The sequence below is a fragment of the Embiotoca jacksoni genome, unplaced genomic scaffold (assembly GCF_022577435.1).
Source record: "Embiotoca jacksoni isolate LCO1_2020_lvr unplaced genomic scaffold, fEmbJac1.0.p SCAF_20, whole genome shotgun sequence".
Lineage (NCBI taxonomy): Eukaryota > Metazoa > Chordata > Actinopteri > Embiotocidae > Embiotoca > Embiotoca jacksoni.
This window is the reverse complement of record NW_027185341.1, coordinates 11230789-11257337: the sequence shown is the minus strand read 5'-3', so window position 1 is coordinate 11257337 and position 26549 is coordinate 11230789. Positions and strand designations below refer to the sequence as shown.

Genomic DNA, 26549 nt, shown 5'->3' with positions numbered 1-26549 from the left:
CGTTTTGAAAGCATGGAACTTAAACGAACGTAAATGTCATGTGACGTGAGATCATGTGAGCAAGGTCCCTCAACAGAGGTTTTGAGACCAAGCACAAGTGACATTTTTTGGCAGTATTTGGAGGCAGGCGGGTTGGCTTGGTGACATTAGTCAGAGACTGCCATGAGAGACGATGAGGTTTGAATCCATAAGGTAACAACCTTTTTCATTAGTTGTTTTTTGTTTCCTATCACAACCCTGTTTCGTTTTACCTAACTCCAACAATGTGCTAATTCAGTGACCCCAACCACTTGTTTTGGCAAACATTTTCATTTTCCTATAAATCCCATGGCTCCAAGCATGCAGGCGGTTTCATTTTCATCCACTACAAGAAAACGTGAAACTTTCACGCCTAGACATCCCAAAGCGTGCCTATTTCACGTTTTGCCGTGATACTGGGTTGAACATTAAGTTTCCTAAAGCAAATCAACCTTACCTTCTGGCCATAGCCTGCATGATGGCTGTGAGGAAGGACTGAGGGTTGAAGAAGCCAGCCAGCCACACTGCAGACGGTAAGATGAAGTCAGCTGACCAGGCTTCCAGCTCTTTGATCCGGGCCAGCAGGTCAGTAAACCACAGGGACAGGCCACACATGGAGGGATATGCCCGTTTGGTCCAATTGTCTGGCACCATGTCCAGGAAAATAGTACTCTGAAGGTTCTCCATCTCACTGGTCATGGTCAACTCTCCCTGATGGGTGGGGGTCACAGGAAAGAGAACAGCTGAACTCTTCACTCGTGAAAGGCATTTTAAAATGTATTCAACCTTTTCTTATTCAAAGGAATAATAATAATAATAATTATAATAATATATCTTTGGAGATACGTTGTACATCAGTAATGCTCCTTTACACCCTGCACTGTGGTAAGTGAACCACCTGCTACAGTGTAAGCCAATGTGAGTCAGTAAAAATAACGCTCTAAGCTCGCTAGCCTGCTAACTCGAGGTTCAAACAGTTTATTTAAGCAATGCACTGAGTTAAAAAGATTAAAGGTTAAACAAAAGTAAACTGAACTACACAGTTAACAAGCTACAATAGTTTCCTCTGTTTTGGACACTGCTCCAACAAAGGTCAGTGATGTCAAGACGATTTGCTTTTGGTCAAATGTTCTAAGTTCAACACAACTGAATTCAAAACAAAAGATTTTCATAGATTCACTTGCTGTGGGGGGGACCTGTCCAATTGGTTTATTGCAGTAAAATGTTCTATTTTACCATTACCAGTCTGGCCATGAATGCTAACATTAGTGCTATCTCCCACTCTTGGGTGTTAATTTACTAAGTTCAAATAAGGGTTGCTCTTCATCGTCTGTGGCTGATTGTGTTGTCATTGCTGCTGCCCGACAATACAATTAACATTTTACCTCTTTGGACATTTAGAGCTAATGCCATGTAATTAAAAGATCTGTGTGCTCTAGTGGAAAAAACAACATGCAAATTTATTTCGGCTAGACATAATCTTTAGTAGTGTTGTTATTTGAATTTGCCATCGTTTACTGTAATTTGATGAGCTGTTGTATGATTTGGCTTTATGATCTAGATCATCTGGAAATATCTTTCTCTAAAAAACAGCTTTGCTGGTTTGTGATTTTTCATTGCAGAACTGAACCAGGAGTTCCAAATGTCACTTCCTGTTTGTCCCTGCAGCTGAGCATTGGTGGGGATACCTCCTAGCAGCGTAATGTGCCACATGTTAACAAGCCCTCAGAAACTAGTGAGGCATACATAACCAGGCGGACAAACACGTCAGACAAGATAAGGATACATGCTGTAAGATAGCCGAGAGAAGACGGCACCGAAGAGCATCCTAATAAGACAGCATACGAGTGAAGACAGTGGTGTCCTTCACCTGCCGATACTGTAGCTGATGTATTGCTGATGAACAGATACCCACTTGTGACAGTCATACGAATTCTTTATGAGGGTGATAAGGTGCTGTAGATTTATCTACATCACTGTGTTTATAGAGAACCTTTCACCTTCCAACACTTCTCAAAACAATTGTGTCAGTTCAGCCGCAGCACACTCGACATTCCGGGGGCACGATGAAGAAGCTGCACCAGCTCACCAAGGTTAACATTCAGATAGTTCCTATTCATTCCACCATAAATACAAAATATGATTCCATTTGCTGCTACAATAGTCTACATGGCTTTTAAATCACTGAGCCGATTCATTGCGGCTTGTGGTGCAGGTAGATCGATGCCTCATAACTCCCGACAAACACGTTTGTGCCCCCCCCCCCCCTCCATCCCTCCCTCCCAACCCTTTTCCCCCTCCCCTACCAACTCTCTGTTCGTTTGTTGTTAAAACATGACTCTGTCAGGCTTGACACACAGAGCACAGGCGACTCATTCCTTTCCTCTGCTCCGTAAGCCACATCTCTGAGTCACTGTTAAGACCGGGCTTCTGACAAACAACGGACAAAAAAGGTTCGGTTATGCAGGAATGTTAATGTAGCAGCACCGTTGATGTCAACAGCAGCTGAGCCGATGCGGAGTGAATCATAGGTGTTGAGTAGAACTGAGGGTGTTTACTTCAAGTTCTGTTGTTTTCCATTGAAGATATTAAGCTCTCAGCACCAGCGGTTCACCATCAGCAGTTCTCAGGATGAGCATCCAGAGGTGATTTAGTTGATTTCATGGAGTCCCCAGCAAAATAAGAAACAGCGTAACCTTAAAATATTTGTGTTGGTTCCAAAAATTGATAATGTTAATTCTTTCAGACAGTCTCCACTGTCAGGCCAGGAATCATGGCCAGATTAATTTGCTGGATGCCCATGGGGCCAAAATGAGATGATGCGCCCCATCGACTCTCCATCCCAACATATTAGCCTGTGTGCACTGAGCATGTCCCCTTTAAACTCAGGTTTTGTTCAGGTCGACAGACAGTAAAGACCAACTTTATCATATGCCTAGAATCATTTAAGACCAACCAGTTCTCTTATGCTAAAAGTAATATTAACTGGCACCGAGTTGTAAAATACTTTAGTTTTTCTAAACAGCACAGATAATCAAATGTAAGTGTTATATAAACTAATAAAGGTCTTAAAACTGTTTTAGGCTGCTCTTTAGCTCATCCTGCAGAAGCCAGTACACTCTACACAAATGTTTGTCCTTATAATTATATTATTAAAACCTAGTTTCATACAGTGATACTGGGGGTCCCGGGGACCTAGAAGCCTCGGGGAGCTGCCCTCTTTGCCTGGTCGGTCATACAGCCTTGGAAGGATAATGGCCAATAGCAGACAAACACTATTTTGTTGTGTTAAATATAAAAAAGCTGTAATCAATATTTTATATTAAAAAAATATATCAGATAACTTTAGGTAATGTGAAACGAGCCGCCCACAGTGGTCTACACACACCTAGTTATAATCCAGCTCTGCAGCTCACTTCAACTTTTAAGAGACTTTTAAAGTCTTCAGGTTCATTGTTTTTATGACCTGCCACTTTTTACTGGTTAAGTTTAGTCTCAGCACTTATCATCCTTGGCAGCTGCAGACAACAGTAGTAGTTAGCTGTACACCATTAAGCAGCTAAAGAGCAAGATAGTTTTCTCATAGGTCGGTGGAGACCAAAACAGAGCAAAAAGAAGATTGAATATTTGTCACATTGAGGCCATTTTTTTTTTTTAAATGAATTGACCCAATAGAAAAAAAACTTCTTAGATTTTTTAAATGTATAACATAAAAGTGATAATCAAAATAGTGAGAAGAGAGAGAAGAGAAAATAGTTGTGTCTAGCACTGATGAGTTTACATAATTGATGTAAATTCTCATTAACTCTCTTTTGACCCTCTCTGCTAGCATCAGAGTCTCCTTACCTTGAGTCCGAGGTTGAGCTCATGGAGGGAGCGTCGGATCTCCTCTGTGAGAAGGTTCATACGCTCACACTCCTGCAGCGCCACCACCTGGTAGGGAGTCCTCTCCTCCGCCTTCCCCAGAAGTTCAGCCATGTTGAACTCCTCCGGGAGTTTCTCCATAATCTCCTCCAGAACTGCACGCACCTGATGATGTTGGGAGGAAGTAATGACAGAAGCGGTTTCCAGCAAAATACATCATCCTGCTGTGGCCATCAAAGATACTTAAGACACGAAACAGAGTAGGGGAGAGAATACTCCTAAAATGAAGTGACTGGTGAGAGACGGGGTAATCTATGTCAGATAAACTCAGTCCTGCCAACAATGACACCCTGAGAAACTGGTGCAGTTTGAAATGGATAAATATTCATGAAAATATATTTTGCAACGCCAGCTCTTTGTTTTCAATAACACTCTAATCCCTGCAGAAAATCAATGCTCACATCATATTTCTGTGGGTAAGTGATGACAGCTAGTGTCTGTGTCAACATTTTCCCAAGACAACCGGCATTAGCAATCAATCAGTGGATTAGGTGCTGAACAAAGGATACGAGGTCATCATATGTATGGATTTTTCAGTTCAAATATCTGACTTGAGTTCAGCATCAGCTAAACACCCTGAATACAAAGTGGGCCTCATTGTGGAGCTCTGCCTGGCTGTCATCTGTTAGGATGGGAGAATCCAGGCTTCTGAGTCAGAAAGGTCACACCGGCTAAAATGTGTGATAGCAGAGGCCTGTTTCATCAAATGAGAAAGCCAGTTAAACCATTAAATCAGGCTTATTTTTGGGAAATTCTAAAACATAAAGGATTTTAAATTACTCTGACTGAAGTTACTGTGGATATTTCTCCTTTTTGAATAGCCTGGTCTAGAGGTTTATAGTGAAAAGCTGGTCTTGAACAAGTCTGACAACCTAAACCTGGATATTGTTTTATTAATGTCAACATTCATTTTCAATTAATGATTTTAATATTTTTCTTCTAGATAGTTCAAATTAGTTGTAAGTGTTATTAAATGCTCTTTTAGGTTTGTAAAACATTGCAGGATGTATTTTTCATAGAGACAGACGATGGGTATTGTAATCGTCATGAATTAATATCAAAATGTAACTTTAGAACTTTTTCACGCCGAACAAAATGCAGTTATTCCAACTAATAGAGTTAAATCAGTGTTTGAGAAGCACCTCGTCATTCATACATGTCTCGATTAAAACAAAGAAGAGAAATCAGACTTATAAAAACAAATCTTGTGCACTAACTTCTATTTTGCTGTTCGTTTCAAGCAAAAGCAACCATAAATGAGTTTTTAACAAAACTAACATTGCGACAACCAAGACCCTTATTTATGATATTTAAAAAGTGACACTTGCTTCATTGCTGGAATGTGCAGGGCTGCAATCTCTCTGACAGAATATTCGTTTGAGATTTTACACTCAAATAAGCTTCATTTCAGAGTGGTACTGAACCAGAAAATGCAGCAGAAAATGCCATCCCTGTAAAAATCATCCTGGGTGCCTTCAGAGGCTCCAAACAGTTGGTCTGCAATCTATTTTTAATTCAGTGTGCAGGAGCTACAGACAATGTCACCTGGAGTCATCATCAGTGTCATTTTAAAATGTAATAGGTTACTACTTACCTTGGTAAAAAATTCTAAATGTAACAAAAATATGTAACCTTTTACATTTGATTACTTTTCAAATGAATGTTATAAACTGACAAATTTGGCTGAAAAGCCCTTAAAAAAATACATGTAAACTAGGCCATGTAAACCTCCCAAAAGAACTCTACACTGATTACTGTCAAACTTATATTAAAAGTTATTTAACATAACTTGCATTGGCATTGGAAGGTTTTGATTTTAAAGCAACAGATCACAAATATGTAGAAAACAGCTGACTGCAGTGAAGGAAAAATGTTCTTCTAACCTCAAACCAAGTCTGCATTGGTTTCTGAAGGATTCTCTTTTAACAACTCTTTTTTAATTTACAGAAAATGCTGAGGTTATATGCAGCTTTAAAATAAACAAACTTTCGACAGGAACCAGATATAGAGCTGAACTACATTTTGAGCATGCATAAATAACATAGTGGGGCAGGTGGTAATTTATTTTATGTGACTGACTGCAGTTACATTAAGTTATCTGTAGATGTTTACTCAGGTTTATTATTGGGCATTTTGATGCTGACAGCATTTTCACTACTGGTAAACAAGCTTTACACTATACAGTGATATTCGAGCTCTTGATGTAGTTGGTGAGAGCAGTGCACATGAATTTGACTGGCAGACGAGGGATGGTGAAAATCCAAGTAAGAGAAGATTTATTAATTATTTATTATAATGATTGTATTATTATTATTTATTCATTTATTCATAATTATTTGTAATTTATTTACGTTACATTATCTTGTTTTTCTTAATGGTCATAGCTTGAATATGTTTAAAAAATACAACATGATATACTTTCAGTTTACATTGGTTTGCAACATTTACTTTAGTGCGAGTAAAACCCTAAACCTAATGATTTGGTATTTTGTTTCTACAAATGTGACAAAACACCTGAAAGAGCCACATGTCGGTCTGTAATCTCTGTAAAATACTGCACTGATCACACAGCTTTAATGAAGAGCTGAAACAAGCTGATGCATCTATCAGTGCTGTGAAATAACATATTTTAAATTTAAAGCCACATCAGGGGAAAACTATATGTTCAGGGTTAAAATCCGTCAATTCAGAATTGTGAGAAGATCAGCTTTGGATGCAAATGCATGAAAATTAAAAAGTTGAGGGAAACATTTTGAGGGAATTAGGGCACCAGCCAAGCAAACAAATTCAATGTATAGTGACAGAGCACTCCTCAGTCATAGAATATGTTGTCCAGATTTCTGACTAGTGATGTATTGACTCCAGGAGCAAGAACAATTAAAGGCTGTTTATGTTTTTATCACAGTAAAAAGGCTCCTGCAACAACATCCAGAGCCTGAAACTGTAAGACCCAAATCAACACGTAAGAAACCTACTGGTGGTAATATCATTTAAATCAGTTTAACCCTTTGCCTAAAGGGCCTGTGTAGCATCGATCAAATATATTTCATAGGGCTAAAAGTGTGTCTCTGTTAGAGCTGAAATTATTCAGCTAGTTCAATTAGTGACAAGCTTATTCAATTAGTCTGTCAATAAAAGATAATCTGTAACTATTTTATTTATTATTGATTAGTCATTGCAGTAATTTTTCATACAATAATTTGCTGGTTACATCTTCATAAATGTGGACTTCTGGACTTTTTGTGACCAGCGTTGGGAAAGTGTGAGAATCTTACAGAATATTCTGTTATAGACTAATATACATAATTTGGTGTATTTATGGTCTGGGGCTGTACCAGTCAAGTGGAATTTCACTGCTTTAGCATAGAATGACATTTCACATCTTCATACATATTATTATTATTCAATCGTGTTCCTCTAAGTCTGTGGCAACAGTTTTCTGTTGCACAATCCTGACGTCAACCCCACCCAACAGCTTTAGGATGAACAGAAACACCGACTCATCAGCCAATATCTACCTTGTCAGACAGAGATGAAACTGTCTGATCAGATATAAATGGATTTCAAAAAATCAAGTGGAAACTAATTTGAATCATTGTACCATATTTATCTGTCTATATTGATCAAATTAATTTTCATTCATGAAAAGAATCCCGTGTATGAGCTATACATTTTCTCATGTAGTGTCATAGAACTTGCTGAACTTATCCGTGTTTGCGTTCACCAGCGATTTGCTGTTTTACAAACCTCAGGTAAGAGTCTTAAGGAGGACAGTGGTTAAATGTAGGCAGTCAGATAAGGTTGCACAGGTGAAGTTACCCCACCAGTCTAAATTGACAATATATCTGCCAAGCCACAGATCAGGCTACCTCTTTAGATCGTAACAAAGAAATTCACAACGTTCCTTGTCTTTACCTTCTCCTCTCGTGTTGTCCTGCCTCCCTCCCTCACTCCTCCGTCCCTGGGCTGCATCTCCAGCACGGTGCGGAAGAGCTTCTCTGAAGTGTGTGTGAGGAAGCCGATCTCAGCGTTTGGATGAAGGCCGTACAGATATGGTGACTCGGCAGGTAGGGTGTCATCAATGTACTGAGGCAGAATAAATTATGTTAGGACTGTGTAGAAATCTTATATTACTTAAAAAAAAAAAAAAAAAAAAAAAAATCACAAAACACATTATTAATCGCCCTCTTTTTAAACCTATGAAGACTTAGAATTCCAACTTCTGAAATGTGTGACTTCAGTCGGGGCGTTTTAAGTAAATGTTTTTGACCTGAACAGAAGACAATATTTCAACACTGACCCCAAATTTAAATTAACAGCATGACAATTGGCAACTCTAATTACTTCCTGTCCATTGTTTTGTTCTCCACTGAGGCATTTCCTCTAAAGAAGTGCTGACAAAGGAAAAGAATGGAACCATATAAATGATGAGATATTTCTGGGTGAGATTCAAACACTCAGGATCAATTGACAGACTGCTAATGATCGTAACAAGGGGAAAGAAATGTGGCATTTTCCATCTGCTGGTCCATAATGAATATCAATATGCTTTTAAGTTAGTACAGATGAAAGTGGAAGCTCAATTGAAAAAGGGAGCTTTTTCTGGGGTACTTACATTAAATAAAAAAAAGTTTCTTCTAATCATAATGTCCTGATGAAGGTTTGGATTGAAAATATACTGGCCTTTAATGCAGGAACACTTTGTAGTCAGCTTGGTTGATCTCCTCAGTTCTTTTGAGCTAACTTAGACTGATTGGATACACCTGTATATTGTTGAAAAAGGAGTAAAACTGCTGAGTCACTGGCTTCTTCTTGGTGCCCATCCCACTCCTGTCCTGTCCTAAATATACTGTAAGTTTGCTTCAGATGGTTGTAAAGGAGGCGATGGCCTAAAGGACCTCTGTGGAGCCACATGCCTTTAAAGCCCCTGTTCTTTGGCCAATCTACTGCTCAGCCCTCGCCCCAGTTTTGTGATGACAGCTTTAAAATGTTCCAGTCCTTCCCACTGGAGCCACTATATGACAGCCGGGGTGTGCCCACTGAGCAGCGCCCAGACTGAAGGAAAATTAAATACAAGTCAGACTACCAACTCCCTCTGGCTACCCAGGCAATAATTGGGGAATCTGAACTGATGACTATTATTCATATACATGTTGTCAGTTGTCAGTTTTTCTTAAGACACACAGATGAAGCTGGTCCCTTCTGTCACAGAATGAACATTTAAGAAATCTCAATCAAAACGACCACAGTATGCCTTGCTTACTCTTTTTTATTTCTGACAATGTTACATAATATCCGTGCCTTTACGGTGTGCTACGGCACACAACAAACCCAGCCCGTTCTTGTTTTCACCCTGTCAATCAAGGTTTTTTTTAAATGATAAATAACCATAGACCACAGACAAGGTGAGGTGAGGCAGTAACCTGATAATGTCTGGAGCTGTCACTCTTGTCTGTAGAACACTAAAAGGAAAGTCAGGCTTTATCATGTCAACGTCAACAATATTAACATTGTTCACGCAGGGGCTGATGTACACTATGCTGCATGTTTGTTCTCAGCTTTTTTAATGTTTAGGTACCAGAGAAACGCAGTGACTCAGTGAGAATCTCCTGGGTTTGATCTCACTTGAAAGCAAAATGTATTTGTCATTTACTTCCATGAAGTAGTAGGTGCTGAATGCTTGCTGCTGTAGTGATTTAGCCCAGTTCTTGAGGGCTATAAAGAGAATCATGTTCATTGTGAGGTATTTGCACATTTGCTTGTAGTGGTACTAAATGACAACCAACGGTGACATCACCCATCGGTTTGTGAACGGCCATTATGAAGCCTCGAGTTCGGATATTGGCCGTCGCCATCTTGCTAGTTCAGAGCAGTTTGGAGCCAGAAAGGACCATATTTGGACGAGCTGGGAAGGAGCAAGGGTGGATCTGACTTGATTTGATTGAAAACCTGATGATACTTTGGCCCGCCCACCGATAGCGGAAACCTGACTGCACAACAGGCCTGTCAATCAAACAGACACTCCCCAAAAACACATCTTTAGGCACTTGGTGGTATTGCAGATTACGACACTTTCGCATCTGCCTCATTTTTCATACCTGGAAGCTACATCCACTTTTATTTACAGTCTATGAGTTATTTATGCAGTAAAGTGCAAAGTTAGGGTTTGGGGTTTGGAGTGGTGAGTTAGTGTGTAGCACTCACATCCTGTCACAAATGAACAATAGCCTTTTTAGTAACCATTACCATTATCTTTCCTTAACACTAATCATCAACGTATTTTTGTCTTACCTTCAACATAGTTACTGTGAGCGGATATTGAAAAAAACGTGAATTTTAAAGCAGACTTTATCTGTCAATAAACACTTTCATTGAGTACACGACATGTTAGTAGACACCTACCTGCATAGTGTGTGAATTGAAACAGGGTGGCGCTCGAACACGTTCATTGTGCCTTTGCACTTACCGGAAATGATGACCAAAACATTCGAAAGCATCATCCGTCTAATATCTGTTTGGTCATTTTACTAAAAAAAAAAAAAAAAAAAAAAAAAAAAATCCAAATATTTTCATAACCCCTAGTTTTTCACACAGATTCAGTATTGATGTATTAGACAAAATCAATAAATGTATGTTGAGCTTTCAATTAATTTTTTTAACTGTAGAAACACAAATTCCAGGTCTTCTCAAAAGCGTTTCACAGGAGTTGTGGGTAATTGTTCCACTGTCCAGTCTCGTGTTTAGTTCTGACTTTGCAGGTTGTACACTTCTTTAGAGACTGCTTTCTTACTTTAAAGGTCAACAAAATACATAATTTTCTTTTTACATACAGCTGTGTCTGCTATCACTGAATCTGTTGTTTGCAGTATTTTGTTATGTATAAATCGTTTGTGTTGTCATGACTCATAACGTTTCACACAGTTATACATTATTGCCTACCAAGTAAGATGACTTTGCAATCTTAGTTTGATCACATTCGAGCTTAGACTTACTGGCAAACTCTGTCCACCCACCGAGCAGCTCCCGTCAGAGAAATATTTATATAACTACAATCTGTTATGTCCCAGGGAGCCATATAGGAAGAGTTTTATTGTTATTGATTTGCCATTGACTTGTACAACTCCAAACTGTACAGGAGGAATAATGATGGTGAAAACTTTTTAATTATAGTGATTTAATTATAGCTGTATTAAACCACCATTCATTTTCTGGGGGCCACATAAAGATACCTTGGGGACACCAAGAGTGATGTAATCTTAATATTGTCTGTCACCGTAGGTTACATTTGTTTTTATTAGCTGATTGCAGCAGGTTTTCCTTAATTTCTTTCCATTTTGTTGCTGGAATGACTAATTCATGTTTCACATGGTCTAATGGCTGCGGATGATCTGATATAAGTCCAGTCTAACCTGGTGGTAGCTGTTGTAGTCCATGTTTCCAGGCAAGGGGAAACCAGGCGCCAGGAACAGCTCCCCCTCCATCATCTCGGGCTTGATAAACTCCTCCAGGTAGGTACGACAAAGACAGCGGTCCCAGTCGTCCGTGATGTGACCCCCGTACATGATCTCCCCAAACAGGTAGCGTAGGTCATCATACGGCACCTGGGAATTAGCGAGCAAGGGGATGTTATTTTGCCAGAGGGTGGTCTGTGTTGTTTGGCTGAGGTAACATGTGTTCAGGTTTCCAATTAAGATTACAATTGACGGGTTTTGTAATCCTTTGCAAGGGAATAAAAGAAAAACAGAAACATAAGTACCTTAGGATTGGCCTCCAGGTAGTTGTAGAGGACATTGATAGAAATGGTGAGGTCCCCGGTGTTAAAGGGGTATGATCTGTTCCAACCCTGAGGACCGAATTTCCTCCTCTCTGCCACCACAGCATGGAAGTAGCACAAAGCAAACCAAATGCTCTTAAACTCATTCTCCCGTGCACTCATTTCCAGCGTGTCCTGGAAAACAGAAACACAAAGAGTGACACAATTAAAAACTGCGTACCAACCAAGTGACAACCAACAGTGATGTCACCCGTTGGTTTGTGAACGACCATCATGAAACCTCAAACAGCACTCCCCCAAAAAACACTTCCTTTTTGAAGCTTATTTTCTAATTAATGACGGGATTATTTTCAGGTGGACTGGCAGAAAACGAATAAGAAGGAGCGATTTTAGCTAGCAAAACTGAGATAACTCGAGGAGTAATGTCATTGACTTAGAATTTTATGAGACTAGTTGAATGGGAGTCTATGGAGCTGGAGGCTCTTTGGAGCCAACCTCTAGCGGCACTCGGTGGTATTGTAAGTTAAGGCACTTCCGCATTGACTTAATTTTTCAGAACCGGAAGCCACTTCCACTTTTATATGCAGTCAATGGTACCAATATCTCCTGAATTGTACAGCAGCATTAACAAAGCCATGTTGTTGTGTTACAGGTAAAAAAGTTGTGGCAGGCAGCCTGTGATCTGTTTTATTGTGTCAAGTCTCCAGCAGCGCAGCGCACTAACAGATAGACAATGAGATGACTAGATGGCAATAAACCCAACGACAAGATTCCTTTTTAATTGTCACAACTTGTCAGGCGCTTTCAGCCCCGCAACCGTCTCCTGGGCTCATTATTCCAGACAGGCAAATAAAAAACTGGATGTAAATGGCATTGTAATCTCTAGGGGGGGAGAGACAGTTAAATAAGCATGCCAATAACCCCATGGAAATAGCAAGGCTAAATTCTCTTTATTCCAGCATGTGTCATGGTGAGTGCCGCGGAGAAGGCCCTTTCACATCCCCTGCTGCAGTGCTCTGGGGGTACCGACTCCTGTGATGCACAGGAGGAGTGCACAAGCAGAGTGCAGGCTGACTACCACACACACACACACACACACACACACACACAAACCCCTTCTGGGATTTATTTAATATTCTGCATGGTGCTCCTCTGCTCAACACAGCTGAGAGAGATGCACAGCCTCCCTATTTGTGACCCGCGGACTGGAGAGAAACGACATCCAGTCTGATCGCATGGAGAAAGACGCATAAACACACACATTAATGCACCTGCACATGCCCTAAAAAACACCCTTCAACATCCATGAAGTCTTTAGAATAACATCTGGGTATGCATGAGGTGGAATAACCAACTGAACTGATCAGTTTCAGCAAAAAGGGAATAGAAAATCCATAATAGTTTATTTTTCAACTTTATTATATGAGAGTTATCACAGTAAAGTTGTTCCATTGTGACAGCTGTTTCTTTCGCCCACCAAGACTCCATTTTACAGGCTTCTGGTAAAAATAATCTGTTGTAGAGCTGTACACATCTGCCAGTGAAAAGATCGAGAAGAAAGAAAGTGTCATTTCTCTGGCTTATATTTGGCTTTAGCCACAGGGGTGGGCTATTACAGAGGGTTAGCCTAACATTGATTAGCTTTCACTGAGTACACATGACTGGAATATTCCCCGATCCTTACCTCAGCGGACCTCCCCGCATAAAGCTCTGCACAAGGCAGGGGCACACGAGCACGTTGCACTTATCAGGCAGATAGACATCGACAAACTAAGAATGGTGGAAATGGAGTGGGAGGAAGCCGAGCACTCAGGTAATGGTGCGGAGGAAGATGCATTGGCAGCAAAGCGCGGAGGTAATGGTAAGGCTTAGATAGAAACGAAGAACTGATAAGATAAAGAAACGCTAGGAAAGGTCACTGCAACACACTGATCCATTTGAACTATGGGGGCTGTGCAACAGTCGAGGAGCGCGATATTGTCTGGCTCTCCGATAACAAACACAAACAGTAGCAAATTGACGATGTTAAAATGACTGTTGTCACATAATACCGCCATCACCACACAGACTGTTTAATGCTAGCTTGTGCTATGTTCACATCGGTCTTCTTTAGGTCAGAGGCAATTCCAGGCTGACTGAGAGGTGAGGCCACAATCTGCGAGCTGTAACTCTTCTGCAAAGTGGCAACTTAATGAGAAATCTGGAGTGAAAATTGTCATCTGAACTGCCACCTATAGCAAAAAAAAAAGAAAAGAGCCTTCAGAGGTAGGAAGCATGGATCAAGAAGAAGAATCAGTTGCCCTCAAAGACTTAACATCTCATGGAATGGACACTCAAACTGTTACAGTTTAAACTCTTCATCCATCTGTTATCTAGACCTGCTTCATCATGAGTCACAGGGGAGTGGAGAGTATCCCAGCTGACTTTGAGTGAAGGCTGGGTACAGCCTGGACAGGTTGCCAGTCAATCACAGGGCCAGCACAGAGAGACAGACAACCATTTACGCTCACATTCACCTCTACAGCCAAATTAGACTCACCAATCAACCCTGCACGCATGTCTTTGGGCTGTGGGAGGAAGCTATGGCTAAATAAAGTGCATTCATAAAATGCTCTCAGATTTGTTGAAATGTCTTCACAATCTTAGTGTGAAATCAAATGTCCTTTTGCACACAATAACAATAAAGTCGCTAATAAGCACGTGGTGTGAGCTGTACTGAAGGTGCGATACAAGAATGCCTGTAGAGCAAGAATAAAACATTCTTTACTTTGGTGAAAAATAACTGCAAAAGCTGAAGTCGACAGCAACAGAAGACATACTTTCAAAAAAGTATGAAAAGGAAATGTAATCATTATGTAGCATGGCCACAGTCGGTGTTATATAAAAACATATCTTATGTGTTCTGTATTATTATTAATATTATCAATGATGTAGTTTTATCTGGTTGAGGTGAAGCTACTCAGTTTTAAAGCTGCATTTTTGAGTCTCTTCGGGGAGAGGAACAAACTATAAACACAACACTGACTTATTAGAACCTCATAATATGTTATGTTGTATTAAATTGTCTGCAAATACTTACTAATTTCCACTTCCAGCAGACACAGACCAACATTTAATTCATGTTTATGGAGACCTGCCATTTTATTTTTGCTCTGTTTTGGTCTCTACCAACTGCTGAGAAATATATCTGGGTCTGAAGCTAATTGAGTTTAAGTTAAATGCTTTGTTCACCACATATGAACTACCGTGTCTGTCTGCTGTGTTTTGGTGGGCAGGTAATGTCCAGTAGGTTTTAGAGCTATTTAACAGAACACAGCTGCCCACAGCTGGAGGTTGATGACAGCTGTCAGAGTGACAAGAACCAGTAAAGATGCTGCTGTTAAACTAAAATCTTCTAACATGACGGGGCCAGATGGTTTGCGACATGGAAACATCTGAGAATTTGTCCTTGGACTGTTTGAATCACCGTCTATCACCGTCTAACTTCCAGCAATCAGATCAGTGTTGTGTTCAAACAGGTGCATCTTCCTGTCATAACAGCTAAATGAAGCCTGTAGCAGCAGGAAGTTCCTCATATAACGCTGATGGGCCCAAACTAGCAGCGATTTGGACAGAAATGACTAACTTGAAGATTGACAAGATACATTCTTGCATGACTTTGTGATCCTTTGAATCCCGGTGCTTTGCGAGATACTCAAGTCTCAGGACCTAAAAATACTTGAATACAGTACTTGAAGAAATGATCCATCTACTGCTGCAGTGAGCCTTACTGTTAAAACTCTGGCTGTGTTACCTGGTTGAAGTTGTCCAGCGCCTTGTGCAGGTTGGCGTGCATGCCGGTTGGCGGTTCGTTGGTGATCTTTATGGAGTTCTCCAGGATGCCCTGGGGGATGATGTGGCCCTCGCGGGTGGAGGAGGGCTCAGCGCTGACAAACACCCTGAAGTTCTCATGGCTTCTCTCTGCATGCTGCTCCAGAAGTTTCTCCAGAGTGCCCAGCCAGCGAGCCACCAGGTGGATATTCTACAAGCCAGGAACAGGGAGCAGAAACAGCAAGGACAGGGTTAAGGAAGAACATTGCATGTTACTGGTCAGGGATGAGCTAGTTGTTAGGCAAAATTTATTCTCCTCTGTGAGGGGAGAGAAGCTAATCTACATCCAGATCATGTTTTTTTTTTGGGGGGGGGATATCTGTGAAACTCTGGGCTTTAATAGATGACACATAATAGCTTAATAAGATACTTGATGCTGGAATTGCTGGTATAATTTATTTTTGTAACGACAACTAGCAAAAAGGACCAATTAAAATGTTGCATATTCCCCTCTCTTCACTGTGACTTTGATGTGGCACCAAATTAAATGGTACAGAGCACTTGAAACCCATTTCCAGGTTGCTGACATTAAGTGACCGTTCTCCGGCATAACTTCAGCCCGACTTTTCTGCATATTCATCTCTCGGTGCGGCGCGGGCAGTACAGCTGACTTGTACTATCACACAAGCATGGATGAGCTAAATTTTCCATCTCAACTGTCTTGACACTTACAGGATATCCTGTGAATGATAAGGAGTCAGCCAAGCCCCCCACATCTCACCATGCAGCGCTGCCCATTCCCTAAATCTAATTACAGCACTAATAACTCCAGTCATTAATTCATAAGCCTCTTTACTTTCTCATTTCCCTTTGCTCTCCATATTTAATCTTCCTTATGATGGCTGAAGTTAGCCGTCTTTCCGAAAGACGGGACACGACGGGAGAGTGGAACGTCAATTTTTGGGAGAGTAATTGAAAAAAAAATAAAAAGAAAGAAAAGTTTTACATTGTCTGATAGAAAAGTCCAGGAGGAGCTGGAAGCTGAGAAGGGGATAAGTTAGTTTCCCTCTTCATGCCTTCGAGAATAATGAATAGTATACAAATTAAAAGTCTAAATTCAAGCGCTTTTTCATTAAGCCAGAATACAACCTTTCCTCTTGGCATGTAAATAGTTTGGCAATAAAGTGAGCCAACAGAAGAAGTGAGAAACTGCCTCAGAACTTGTCACTGTAATGAAACCATTCATCCTCTGGCTGCGGGGGGGAGAGGAGAGGGAGGAGCGGAGAGAGAGGGACAGACCAGCAGCTCCACAGACAAACAAACAAGACAGAGCAGCACCTACTATTTTATGGCTTTTTAATTAACTTTCAGGTGCAACATCTTTTGTTCCCTCAACGTTGTCTTGATAAGGGCCTCCCAGCCCCGGCGATGACTGCACTGATACTACATCACCGAGTCATTATTTACATAATAATATAAAAGTTGAATCTAAAACCCATTAGAAGATACCACTGGCAAGGTCTTTGATGCATTGCTATCAAACACAACCTGAGGGAAGGCACAATGGCACATTCAGCTGCACACACTGGTTAATACACGAGCAAATATTAACACAAGCAGGTGCACGTGTGCATTCTCTCTCTTTTTCACACATGCAAAAACACATTGGTCAGGAGCCTCGCTGAGGACAGCTGCACAGCTGGGCTCCAGGAGTGAGAAGACGGCCGTGCAGTGGAGCAGCAGTCAGACACAAGACTCATGTAGGAGCACAGTGAACAGGACTGAGGGACAAACAGGGCTGTCGACACATTGCAGGCACCAACAGCATGACACACTGCTGAGTCCAAATTCAAAGCATAAATTCACAAAATATGGTGGAAACAGTTTGTGTTGAAGGTTTGGAGGCTAATGGTATGCTAACTCTTTGTAATGCATTTAAATATGATGTCACGGTGGCCATAACAAAATGAAGAAGACATCGTAAAGTTTTCTACTATCCACTCATCATTTATGTGCATACTTAATACACAGGCTAAAACGGCAACTGAAATATTAAACAAATTATGAAAGTGGCCACCCTCCATAGAGAAGGGTGGCCACTTCTCCCATCCTACTGGGCATAGTGAATTTTAACCAATCAGCATGCACCGAAACCGGCCGACACTGCCACCGCTGTGACTACCTACTGTGTCCACCAAAGCGTTTTTTCCTGAGTATAAGATATTTTTAAAATTGTTTCAATGACAGCGGCTTGACGAGGTGCTGAGTGTTTATTGTGCGCTGAACGTTCAGCAATTTTTTACGTTGAGCGAGAGTTGAACAATTGTAGCGCTGCGCTCGTCACCGTCACCAGCCGTCCAATCACAGTGAGGGAGGGGCGGGACAATGTTTTAGATATTTAGATATGCTTTATTCTAGATATAGCACATAGAAGTGTCTTTGTTTATAGGTTGGGGTTAGTTCTCCTTGTTGGACCAGTGTTACTGCCCAGAGTCTTCGACAACACCCTTGGAGAAAATTGTTCTCTCTACCAAATCTAACTACTGAAATAAATTGGTAGACATACGTTTCTCTGACTAGGAACTTTAAAACTGGAATTTACAGTGGGGACAAGGATACCTGCAGCCAACAGTTCCTTTCTCTCTAATACAAAGAGAATAAAATGTCACTGTAAATGAGTCACTCTTTGGCTGCAAGATAATTCCCACCACATTAATTACTAAAAACAAGGCTCCAATGATGATATGTAGCTAGAGTTGTTCAGTTTATTCCTTGCTGGCTAAATATGTTAAAAAGGCTCACATCATCATCAATAGTTAAAATGAATCTTAATGTAAAATTTCATTTCTGAATCATTTAAGTTTCAAAAGACTATCAAAGCGATCAGGCTCTTTCTCTCAAAGAGAAGATGGGACATTGCGGTAGAGCTTTTTCGTCAGATTGTCTCTCCTATCTTCTCTTCTTTCTGTCACTGCCTCCAAATGGGGTGGCTTTAGCAGTAAATGTAAAAAGAGGCTGGTGAGTTTAGGCCACTCGATTCTGACTGCCTGGCCGATGTGGGATATTCAACTCCAATCTGCCCGATTGATTGCCTCTCCATCTCCCCCCTCCTCCTTCCCAATGGGCTGCTTCAAAGTTTCTGCATCTATGTCTCCCAGGCCCATCTGAGCCAAAGCTGCTGTTCTGCAGTATAATTACCCGTCGGCGAAGGGGCCATTGACGCCCTCCGCTGATGGAGCTGGGCCCGGGAGTGGCAGAGTGACAGTGGACAGGGAGACAGGAGGGGGGCTTGAATAGGTGGGAGGATAGCTGAGACAAGAGGGTCGAGATAGCAGGTTGGCGGTAAAGGTTGGAGAATGGGAGGATTGATAAGAGTGGAGATGTGGTGGAGAAAATGATGAAAGTTACACGGAAGAATGAGAGGGTGGGAAGGGGAAGATACAAGAAGAAGAAACAAGATACAGCTGGTAAAACTGGAGAGGGATGAGAATATGATACCTTCCCTCCCCTCTGTTTTCCTCTCCCGGCCGGTGCCGCGGGAGTGGCTCTCGGTGGGCAGACAGACAAACAGTCGATGATAAAGTGAGTGGGAGGTTTGGTGCCAAGGGGACAAGGCCTTTTTAAGCCTATCGATCGAGATTCTTATGCAAAGGTAATTAAACAACTGCTTGTCTGCTGTGTGAGTCTGGGGCAGAGAGTGATGTTGTACCATCCTTTTTTAATTTTGTTTTATTTCTACTATTTGTGTGAATCAAAAGAAAAGGGTGTCCCACAGTGCCTGGTCTGCGGTTCATATCTGTCGATACTTCCCATTAGAATTCCACCAAGGTTTCCACTTAAAATGCATAAGCCAGCCTTGCCCTCCAGATAAGAGAAGAACAGACACTGCGGCTGTAGACATTGTACTGTATAATGCTGTGGCTCTTTCAGTTAGGAAATTTCTTCAGAAAATTAAATTCACTTTTCCATGCAGACAAACCTGGGAGGAAAGCAAATATCCCACTGAGTGTGCGATGAAAAACAATGTGATAATACACCTCATTCACAATACGCCCAGATAAAGGAAATGCCACCTCAAATCCTCAACTCCTGAATAGAAAATGCTTGACGTGAATGAACCCTGTATTCATTTTGCAAAGTGTGTTTTAGATATGAGAGCTTGTTTTTGTGTGCCTACAATGCTGTATTCTCACTTTTTATTGCAAGTATGTTTTTTTTTTTATGATTTGGCACCTTTTGTGTGAGGTGGATGGGGTTGACAACCATTCAGTGTTGTTTTAATGATCATATTGAAGTGTCCTTTTATATATTTCAAATTAGTTCTCCAATTCCCTGAACTGTAATTGAATCTACAAGGTGATTGTCGGACAAATATCATAAAAACAAATTAAGGAGTGTGAATGGTGAATTTATGGCAGTAGTTTTTTTGCATTACATTTCAATACCACATTCATATATTTTTGTCTGTGTCTGTACTGTGTGTGTATTGGTATGCCGTACCTGTAATATGACCCAATGGCCATTCTTAACTGCCAAGTCGAGGGCTTGTTCAGCTATAACCTCCTGACCTTGACCCAGAGAAACATTGTGGAAGTTCTTATTGTCAAATGTGTAGCCCAGCTTCTTCCCTGAAAGAAAAAGCAGAGAGATATTGTACATAAAAAAAAATCCCTCCCAACACCTTATTGAACTTTTACGTTACAAAAACAAATCATAATTTGTTTTTTTTACCTATTCAGATTTAATCAATATTATTATTTTTTGGTCTCAGTACAGAGCCCAAATGTATGTGATGCGTTTAGTTTAGCTTAGCGCAAAACTACAAGTAGTAGAAAAGAGCTTGCTTCTATTAAACATTAAAAAAAAAATTATGACAGCACCTACAACTGGAGTCTTAAAGAAAGAATAGACAGAAAAAAATGTCTTCAAGAAACTCCAAAATGATCTTATTTGCATGTTCTATCATTTTAGCTAGCAAACCTGCCACCAATAAACTAGTTTGCAGCACTATGCCCTGTGTTGTAATGGCATTCCATTGAAGTGAACACATTTTCTTACAGCATTGAGATAGACATTTACAGTAATGGATTTTTTTGCCAAAATGCTTTCAAGTCTGTGATGAAATTAAAATGTTGAATGTGGTGAGAAAAAAAGAGGGTTTAGAGGAAACACTCTTAAATGTTTCTTTTCTATATCAGAAAAAAGATCAAAGGTGTGACTAAAACAGTGAGAAGGTTTATTTACAATTTGAGAAGCCAGTTGAGTCAAATAATGAACTAAATACAGTGCTGGGGTCAACATCCTCTTGAATGTTTACATCTCTATTTATAATTACTTTATGTGTACTAAGCACTATATCAAATAAAAAGTGAGATAAAAACTCATAAGTAAGGGCAGGTGGGCAATACACCATAACAAATAGAACATTTTTGGTTTGGTTGTGAGAGGCTAATAGTAAGGCTATTAAATGAGTTATAACTAAATTTAGGTCTCATGTTTATTGATAAGCCTGAGTGTAAGATCGCTGCCACTTCTCCTCTTCAGCCTGTGCTTGCTGGAATGTCACAACTAGGAAGAGTTGATTCATTTAGACTAACATATTCTTCCTGGTGCAACCAGGTGTCTGTAAGACAAAATAAATGCATTTGATGATCAGTAATCAAATCAATTATTAAATATGAAAATGTGACTTTTTTTACATGAATGTAGCATGGCTCAAATGCGTTAGCTAAATGCTTCCAAAATCATCCTTTTTTTTTTTCTTCTTCTATATTATAGCTTTGAAATTGTTTAAAGGTACACTTGACGGACTGACGAAATGTTTTCCCCCAATTCCAGTCTGTGCTGAGCAGGCTCAACATCTGACAGCTAAAAGTGGTCAATCCATTCACAAACCATGTTTAAAGTTCATGGTGCTAGCCTACATTTCTTTCTAATTTAATTCCCAATGAAAGACCAAATGAAATCATTATGCGGCAACTCCATTGCTGATAGTTGACTGCTGAGTCCCATAAACTGTTCAGTCACACGGTACAATTATTTCTGTCTGTTCCATTAAAAGTCAAACTTGGAATCGGGGAGATAGTGAAGGTTTGTGTTTGGTATTTAAGTCCCCTGCAGAGCAGACAAAATCACATCATCCATCTAAGGAAAATCTATGGTCACAGCTGTAATGGAAAAGCACCTCTTTTTCATTTAGACTGCTGCTCATCAGCGCTGCGCTCCTTCTACAGCAGCGACTGGTTAATTTTAGCTTTGATATGAGTGACTTTGCTTAGAGTGAGGGTGTTGATAATCAATAATCACACCCCTTACAGGCAGCTCCAGTAGTGCTCTCTCTCATATCCCATTAGGAGAGGATGGTGAAATTTCACATAGGGTCCAAGGTCTGTCTATGATAGCTTCACGGCTCATTTAACAACCTGCTGCTGTCTGTAAAAATGATGTATTTAAAACACAAATAACACAGTGTAATCTGGATGACACATTTAACATTCTGAAACGAATCCACGATGTGTTTTAATTTGTTTCAGAGGGAACTTGAAGCAGACACAGAAACCCAAGAAAGCCAAATGAAACATAAATCCTCCCGATTATGAATTTGTTAAATACGCAAAAAGTGACACATGAAAATGTTGGCGATAGAAAAAAAAAAGATGTGGAAACGTCTTTGTTCCAGTAAACCGATACAATCCGTGCAATCTGAATATTTCATGGAGCTGATTTCAAATACACACAGACTGAATTATTTGGCAGCAGATTCAAAAGTGTCAGGATGTGATGTCGGCCCGTTCCAGGTCAGGACAAACGCTTCAACTTTTGGCATATTTTTGGTAAAAAATCAAACCGACACGTCCTACTGCTATTCACATTATTCATACAGGAATGTAAAGTAACTTTAAAACCAATGACATTTACTTCGTGCTGCCCCTAATACACCAGTGGTGTCGTCTCATATATTTGTGACCTTTAGTATAATCCCTTCAATCTACTCGGAGCCTGTTGTGCATTGGCAGCGATGGCTGATATCACAGCAGAGACACATAGCAGATGTGTTGGGATGATTGCTATTCTGACGGCTAATCCTAGGCAGCAGAAATCAAAGAGAAAAAAATCACGGATGCAGGTATGCCTCCACCTCACTTCAATAAGTTATTCCACAAAAACCCTGCGTGTTCCCACAACATAAAGAAATGACAGAAATGTTAAATTGGCAATATGTATTCTCAGATAAAAAAGTGCAGAACACACTTAGAGGCAGAATTGTGCAGCTTATTAAAGATGAAACAGGCGAGAGTATTACCATGTTTCTCCACATCCTTCAAAGGGTCAACTCCAGGAGAGAGGATGAAGAACATGGATGTAGCCGGACCTGACTCTTCAAAGGAGATGGCGAAGTCCAGTGATCTGCCAATCACGTATTGGCTCCCCAGTTTCTCCTCTACAAAGTCTCTGCGGGGGAGAATAAGATTCAGTTCTCATCAACACTTCTCTTATTATCTTCAACCCAAAAAGATACGTAACTTGAACGGTTTTGAATTGTCTGTACAGAGCATTAAAAACACAGCTGCTTAAAAAACTATCCACTCCAGTCAGGACTGTTCTGACTCCTTTGGTTTTTCGAACGTCACAATTATGCTTGATTTAGTTCCAACCAAACCCTGTAGTCTTAAATAAATAAGAGATTACGTATCTTTTTACATTTTGAAAATACACCAGGTCTTATTACACATTCTTGTGACCTTGATTTTGCCTGTATTGTGAGTGGATCTCGATAACAAATATGGAGAACTGGCAGTCAATGATTTGTGCGTCGCAGGTCAAGTGATTCTCAAAAGAATGCTACAATGCCCAAGAGAAGGTCACATGACAAATGAAAACGGGTGCACGACATTTGTGCTTCTCTTTGGTGACATCACTAACTAAGCTGACATGACTCTTACCATTGGAGCCAGTGGGGAGCCTTGCTACAACTACTGCTAGCTTGGCCCCATGCATCACTTACTGAACCATTATTTTGCATTTTTTATCATTCCTTAAAGTTTTCCCAAGTGATGCTGCAGTCATTTTGTCCTTTGTTAATGAATAAGTCATGAATAGAACAGCTTTAATATGCTCTCAAACAGACAAAATAGGAAGTAAAATATGAATAACTTCAGGCATTGCTTGATTTTTTTTATATTTCATTCCAGGTGTAAATGTGGTCCAATGATGTTCTTGGACAGAGGTTGAGGACTTTCTCTGCCCTCTTGTTTAATAATAAGGTTTGTTGATTGTTCCTGCAAAGCTGTGTAATTGCAACAGCTTCTAAACAACAGAAAAACATAGTAGAAGTGAGCACTAACAACTGAGAGTATAAGCCAAAGGTGAAGCTGTTCAACCTTTAGCCTCTCACCAAACAGCAGAGGTCGGTAGGATCCTTTACAGATCAGAGAGCAAAGGCCAAGCTATGATTCCTCCTCTTACCTGACGGCGTATGTCATGCGGTCGGGCCTCAGCGCTCTCATCATACATAGTTTCTGGAGCGAGGTTTTACTCTTCCACTCCTGTGGGAATTTCTCCTTTTCCGGACACTCGGACTCAACGAACTTCTTCCAGCGTTTGGCCGAACCTTCGATGTCTCGGTCGAGGTTTCTGAACTCTTCCATGGACGTCAAGGACTGGTGGTTTGGAAAGAGAAAAATGATTTGCACAGGAAAAGATAATGTATTTTGAAAAGTGCTGCCACACAGTAATCAGTGATGCACATGAAAGTTTCTGACCACTTCAGAAACATTTCACAATACACAGCAAAAGGACTAACTTTGTTTGCGACAGAGATGACTGCTTATCTTTCTTCACGCCTATATAAATAATATTTATTCAAACGGAAATGCTGAGTAAACAGGATCCCTTTCATAACGGGACGGGGGGCAGAGGAGGACTAAATATGCATCCGTTGCACAAGCAGTGGGGGCTTCATTGTGATGCCCCAGCTGACAGACACCTTATCTCATCTGTGGAAAACCGCAGTGTCATGCAGTGCAGACTCCAGCAGGTATACACTCCCTGACAAGTATACACACACACACACACACACACACACACACACACAAACACACACACACACACACACACATACACGCACACGCGCGCACACGCGCACACACAGGCACACACACACAGGCACACACACAGGCGTGTGTACGCCATCTCCCATACTGTATAAACGACGAGGCGGGTTCTACAGAAGACAAGATGTCATGGAAAATTCCCAATGTAAATCAATAAAGACTTCTTCTCTACAACCTCTCACCCCTATCAGTGAGGTGGTATGGTAGAGTGAGACAAATTAGCTCAGCTCCAACTTTGTTTAATTACCACAGGCAGCTGGTGATCTCTCAGCCCCGGTGAAAGGAGAATACACTGCATCTCAAGGGATTCCGGCTCTGCTAATATCAGAGCATCTCATCCTCCTTTTTAAGGTTTCCAACTGATTATGTTTCCGACGATGATGAGAAAAATCAAGTGACATCATTTGATTAGCATGGCTTTAAACATTCACAGTATGCTGAGTGCAGTTCGGGAAAGGCCGTCTGCGAACCCTTCAGAGGGGTTTAGGTGAAGTTAATATTGTAGGCGGTACATATTGAAATATTCATGAGGCTAAAAAAAACATGGTGCTAAAACAGTTTGCTGCTAAAAGGATTTGACAAGAGAAGGAACCTCTGCTGTCTGACATCAGCAGGGCTGCATTGCTAGATGTCTGTTCTTTAGAAGCAACTGTGAGTATGTAGAGTGTGTACTAGTGGCCTTTCACTGTTCGAAGGCAGCGGGGTCACAGAGCAGAGGATCACTTGAGAATCAGACTGGAGTTTTGAGTGAAACAGAGATACACTTCAGACTTCAGTGATGCTGCTGACACTCTACTGTGAGTATGTTTCCACTTAAAGTTGTTGCTGGAAGGCTGCATTAATTGCATCGGAAACAACTCCACACGCGGCGTAAAGCAACTGAGGGCTTAAACAACTTTGGGGGAATTTTTTGGCTCCCGATCAAACATGACAGGCTGAAATTAATTTTTTCCTTTTTTTTTCTCCCTTTTTGAGATTTCAACATTGAAGGAGCATGTAAGATGGGATTCTAAAATTGGAACTGATCAACAATTCAACACTCTTAATGCATCTTTTTTATTACATCTTGATGTCTTTATGAAAGAACATTTTGTTTTGATGAATTCATGAACTTATGTTGCAGTTGTGTACAAATACAGGTAAGAACGTTTTCTATCAACATTTTGGCAAGGAATTTGTTTGTAGTCACACCAGGCTTTACTGTACGTCAGCCAGCTCACATTGAATGGAATATTGTCTGATTTTACCAAATGCAGAGCATAAATAATTCTCATATCGGCTTTAACCTTGTTACTCCTCAAAAATAAGCATAAAACTCAAGACAGCAGGCAGGGAGGAGAGGTGTTACCGTGGGGAAGGCAGCGTGCAACCCTTCTCTGTCAGAGGTTAACTGTTGCTAAGGCACTGATTAATCTGTTCCTTATTTTTTATGATTAATCGAATCATCATTTTGTTAAAAAAAAATGCCAGACAAAAAGGTTCATCTTCTAGAGCCCAAAGTGACAACTTCAAATATCTTAACTAAACAACTCAATATTCATTTCATAGTTCAAACAATGAGAATAAAAAAACAATCAACATTCTCAACTTTTCTTTGATAAATGCCACCTGATACCTTCCAGATGCAGCATCGCCTGTCTGTGATTTGGTGGTACCATATAGCATTTCACAACAAGACTTCAGCTCATCTCTATTGTCTTTTAGTGGTACAGCCAGCTGCACCTCTCTTCATACCTTGATCCCTCCCCAGGAGTGGTTTGATAGGAAATCCACTGGTGATGCCACACCTGGTTGGACAGGGTATCTCAGAAGGAAGTCCAGCTCTGCAGGGTTTATTTCTTTATTCATCAGCAGGATCTGGGGACACAACAAACAGGAAGGAATGTGCAATGTTATACTTTCAGCACAAA

General features: G+C 40.6%; 1 protein-coding gene across 1 annotated transcript in view; it reads right to left on the bottom strand.

Moving 5' to 3' along the window:
- dnah9 (dynein, axonemal, heavy chain 9) overlaps positions 1–26549 on the bottom strand; it is a 157027-nt gene that overhangs the window by 3766 nt on the left and 126712 nt on the right. Inside the window, exons 67-76 of the mRNA XM_069156240.1 lie at positions 26374–26496; positions 23993–24186; positions 22830–22978; positions 20027–20154; positions 15510–15737; positions 11699–11890; positions 11352–11543; positions 7858–8028; positions 3865–4047; positions 476–729 (exon numbers count right to left, since the gene is read on the bottom strand). Of these exons, the coding sequence (XP_069012341.1) occupies positions 476–729; positions 3865–4047; positions 7858–8028; positions 11352–11543; positions 11699–11890; positions 15510–15737; positions 20027–20154; positions 22830–22978; positions 23993–24186; positions 26374–26496 (1814 nt within the window). The remainder of the gene's footprint in view (positions 1–475; positions 730–3864; positions 4048–7857; positions 8029–11351; positions 11544–11698; positions 11891–15509; positions 15738–20026; positions 20155–22829; positions 22979–23992; positions 24187–26373; positions 26497–26549) is intronic.